Here is a 4,162-nt window from a genome sequence, read left to right as displayed (position 1 = left end):
CTCTCTCTATATATATATATATATATATATATATATATATACATATATATATATATATATATATATATATTATTGTTATTACTTTCCATAAAGATTCAGATATAGATTTACGTTGTGAATTTCGGTCATTGTACATGGTGGTGGGAGGGGGTCCATCTGTGCTACTGCATAATTATGCAATATTGAGCATTGAGTGCTTTTACCACCCCAGGCTGAAAGTCACCCTGCACAGTGTTGAAAAAAATCAGACTGCAAGATACCATTGAAAATGAGGCCTCTTAGATAATAGCTGAACTCAATTTGTGAAATTTTACATGACTTCTTGAATACTCATTCACATCTTTAGTTTTAATGTGTTTCATTCCTTATGACACATTGTTCCTTCTGTCCGTGATGACACTTACGACACATCAGAAACTGCATCATGCTGAAAATCATGCCATCAAAGTAAAAAATAAAGCTTCATTTTTTTTTTATTCACTATAACACAGTACACTGCAGGACATGCGGACAATGAAACATGCTACAAATGCACTACTGCTGCCACATTTAGCTGTAAATTTTAACTACCATCCCTCCGGCATCAGCGGGTGTTTATGATTCAGCAGCACAGACTCAGATTGTGTGTCAGATGGCCTGCGCAGGTTTATGCATGATAGTTTTTTTATATATTCAGTAGGTTTGTTTGAGGCCATTTAGATCAACTAAATGAGACTTTTCATGAAGACAGCAGCTGCAAACTCCCATTTTAACTTTTGTTTTAGTTAACGTACACTATCATTTACAAGTTTAGGGTTGGTATGATTTTTTTATGTATTTTTAAAAAAAGTCTCTTATGCTCACTAAGGCTGCAATTATTTGATGTGGATAAGTTAGTTTCTTCATCAGATTTGGAGAAATGTAGCATTTCATCACTTGCTCACCAATGGATGCTCTGCAGTGAATGGGTGCCATCAGAATGAGAGTCCAAACAGCTGATAAAAACATCACAATAATCCAAAAGTAATCCACACCAATCCAGTCCATCAGTTAATATCTTGTGAAGCCAAAAACTGCGTGTTTGTAAAAAATAAATCCATCATTAAAGCTTTTTAACTTTAAACCCTCACTTCTGACCAAAATATCCATAATAAATAATAATGCTTCCTGCAGTGAGAAAGTCCATCTCCTGATGTCCTCTCACATCAAATTCCACCATCTGTTTTAGTCAGTTTGCTCGTTTCACTTGTACCAGTGCTTGATCTGTGCATATTTCTCTCCTGATTCAAACGAGATGACTTATTCACTGGAGAAAGCAATATTTTGAATACAGGACTCATATTTCAACTGGATACAACAGTCTGAAGTTAAAAACGTCTTGATGGATTTGTTTCTTAGGCCCTGTTTACACTTGGTATTAAGATGCATTTTGGTCGATCGGATCACAAGTGGGCAATGGTAAATACAGGTGTAAACCGGGTGTGAAATATTTTGAACTTTTCCACTTTCGACCACTTCCAGAGGTAGTCGAAAACGCATTCGACCAGATTGCTTTCGTGATGTAGACACAACAGCAGTAAGTAATCTTGACGTAATCAGCACCACAGGGGATAATGTGGTCAGAAGTGGTCGAAAGTGGACAGAAGAGACGGATTAAAATGCCAGGTGTAAACGGGTATGTGTCTTCATTGGTCCGATCGACCAAAACGCATCTTACTACCAAGTATAAACAGGGCCTTTACAAACATGCAGCTTTTCACTTCTCAAGACAGGAGTGGTGTGGATTACTTGTGGATTATTGTGATGTTTTTATCAGCTGTTTGGACTCTCGTTCTGACGGCACCCATTCACTGCAGAGCATCAAGTGATGTAATGCAACATTTCTCCAAATCTGAAGAAACAAACTCATCTACATCCTGGATAGCTTGAGGATAAGTACATTTTCTTTAAATTTTCATTTTTAAGTGAACTAGTCCATCAACTTGCAAGCATTTCAAGTGTCATTCTTGTCATCGGTGGAGGGTTTGGTGATGGTAATGTGGCCACAGGAGGGAAGGCTTACCTTCGGGTCCATGTGAATGAAGCTGTGAGCACCTCTGGTGGCAAAGGTGGATCTGCGGACCACCCTGCTGTGATGGAAATGGTAATGGTGCTCCAGTCCTCCAATCTACAGAACAAACAACCATGAAAAACAGCATGGGAAATCACGGTCACACTTTGAGAAAGCCATGAAATGAACTTTTATCAGACAGCTTTGGTGGACAGAAATTGCATCTTGGCAGGGGCTATCCTACCCAAAAGGAACCAATATCAACACAGACTCCAGTATAAAAGCTTCATGCACATGGATTGCTGTTCCAACCTCATAAAAAGTGTTTTCGCCAAAGTGAATCTCTGTAGAATGGACATATGGCACACAGTGGATGGTGCCATGGAAGGTGAAGTCTAGCTGGCACATGCCTACTGCCCTCAAGATCTGACTGTGATACGCAGCACATCTATCGCACACACCACCACATCTGAGACAAACACTAAAAGGGATAGTTTAGTATTTACTCACTCTCATGTTGTTCTAAACCTGCATGCTGTTATTTTGTCAATGAGTCTATAATTTTCCATAATTTTCCCATGCACAAGGAACAGACTCAAATGTAATCATTTAAATTTCATATTTGCAAATGGCATTCTCCTTTCAACATATTTAAATTGTCACATCACAACTGCAATGTTCCAAATGCATTTTAGTTCCCTTTCAAGGGAACTTCGAACTGCGTCCTCAAGGGGTCGCTATGGGGAACGCTTCATCATGACCCGTGTCACTACAGGTGCGACTATAATATAAATAGGCGCCGGAAGAACACATCATCCTCTTCTTCATCTTCACTGACTGTTTTGTTTTGTTTGAAGCGTGCATTTCCGTGGTAAGAGCGATCTCTATTCATATCATTATGATGAGCACTAGCAAAGCGTTTAGAGGATGTGTGCATCCGTGTCGTCGTTATTTGACACCTGATGACACACGATCTATGCGTTGATTGTTTGGGCGAAGAGCACGCACGCGATGTCCTCGAGGTGGCAATCTGCATGCACTGCGAGCGTTTTCCAATGAAAAAGCTCCGCTCTCGTTTGTCTCTCTTTTCGAGGAAAGAGGGGCAACCATCTGCTTGCCGCGGTTTAGGACCCGCCGCTGCTGAGGCACGAAGGAGAATGAGCTTGTGGGGATCGCAGGTGGATCTGGCCGATGAGTTTAAAAAGGGGCTTTGCCTCTCAAGGTCGTCTCGATGAGCGTTATCTTTCTGGCCATAACCCTCCAGCTCAGGTGAGCCTTCCTTTTTGATACAGAGATCGAGAAGTAATGGAAGAGGCCGTTTTCCTCACACATCCATCGATTCCAGCATACGAGTTATGCCAACATCCAGGCGATGCGCGAAAACGGCTATGAGAAGATGCCCCCTGTAGAAGAGACGCTGACCAGCTATCTCTCTATGGGTGAGACGTCCTCTCTTAAAACTCCCTCCTTGCCATCTAAGCCCCTTCAGGATATATCTCGCTTGAATGGCAGGGCATACGAAGCAGCAGGTCAGGCTGTCGCTTCGTTGCACATGATGGCGGTGCTCCAGGCATATCAGGCTGACCTGCTGAAAGACCTGGATAAAGGCGAGGGCCTTTCTCCTGATGAGGTAGCTGAGTTGCGCCGCACCACGGATCTCACTCTCCGTGCTACTAAGCAGGCCGCCTCTGCTATGGGCAGGTCCATGGTGGCTATGGTAGTGACGGAGAGACATCTGTGGGTGAACCTGGCAGATATCGGGAAGAAAGAGAGGGGCTTTCTTCTCGATGCTCCGGTTTCGCGGTATCTCCGTTGAGACGGTGGTCGAGAAATTCAGGGAGGCGAAGGCGCGCTCAGCGGCCTTCAAATCCTTAATTCCACTATATATATATATATATGTGTGTGTGTGTGTGTGTGTGTGTATTTAATGCGTTGGTGGTTGTGTGTATAAGCCATCTGCTATCTTTCGTTGCAGTGTTTTCTGGGACCTGTGTGTTTTGTCCTTTTTCTAGGGTAGGTCCTCGGTGAGCACCCACCTCTGTTGGATTCAGAATCCGGGTGCTCGACTTGCAGTGTTTACTTCACTCGTCGATATGGTGTCCAGCCGGTATGATAGCCTGGTTTCGGCTTCAT

General features: G+C 42.8%; 1 protein-coding gene across 1 annotated transcript in view; it reads right to left on the bottom strand.

Annotated features, from left to right (window-relative positions):
• The window catches only part of LOC107563219 (proprotein convertase subtilisin/kexin type 6), a 104,000-nt gene that overhangs the window by 92,490 nt on the left and 7,348 nt on the right, over window positions 1–4,162 (bottom strand). The window contains exon 2 of the mRNA XM_016248034.1: window positions 2,042–2,146. Coding sequence (XP_016103520.1) covers window positions 2,042–2,146 — 105 coding nt within the window. The remainder of the gene's footprint in view (window positions 1–2,041; window positions 2,147–4,162) is intronic.

The sequence above is a fragment of the Sinocyclocheilus grahami genome, unplaced genomic scaffold (genome assembly GCF_001515645.1).
Source record: "Sinocyclocheilus grahami isolate Dianchi unplaced genomic scaffold, SAMN03320097.WGS_v1.1 scaffold24.1, whole genome shotgun sequence".
In the NCBI taxonomy this organism is placed as follows: Eukaryota; Metazoa; Chordata; class Actinopteri; order Cypriniformes; family Cyprinidae; genus Sinocyclocheilus; species Sinocyclocheilus grahami.
This window is presented reverse-complemented; position numbering and strand designations above follow the sequence as displayed.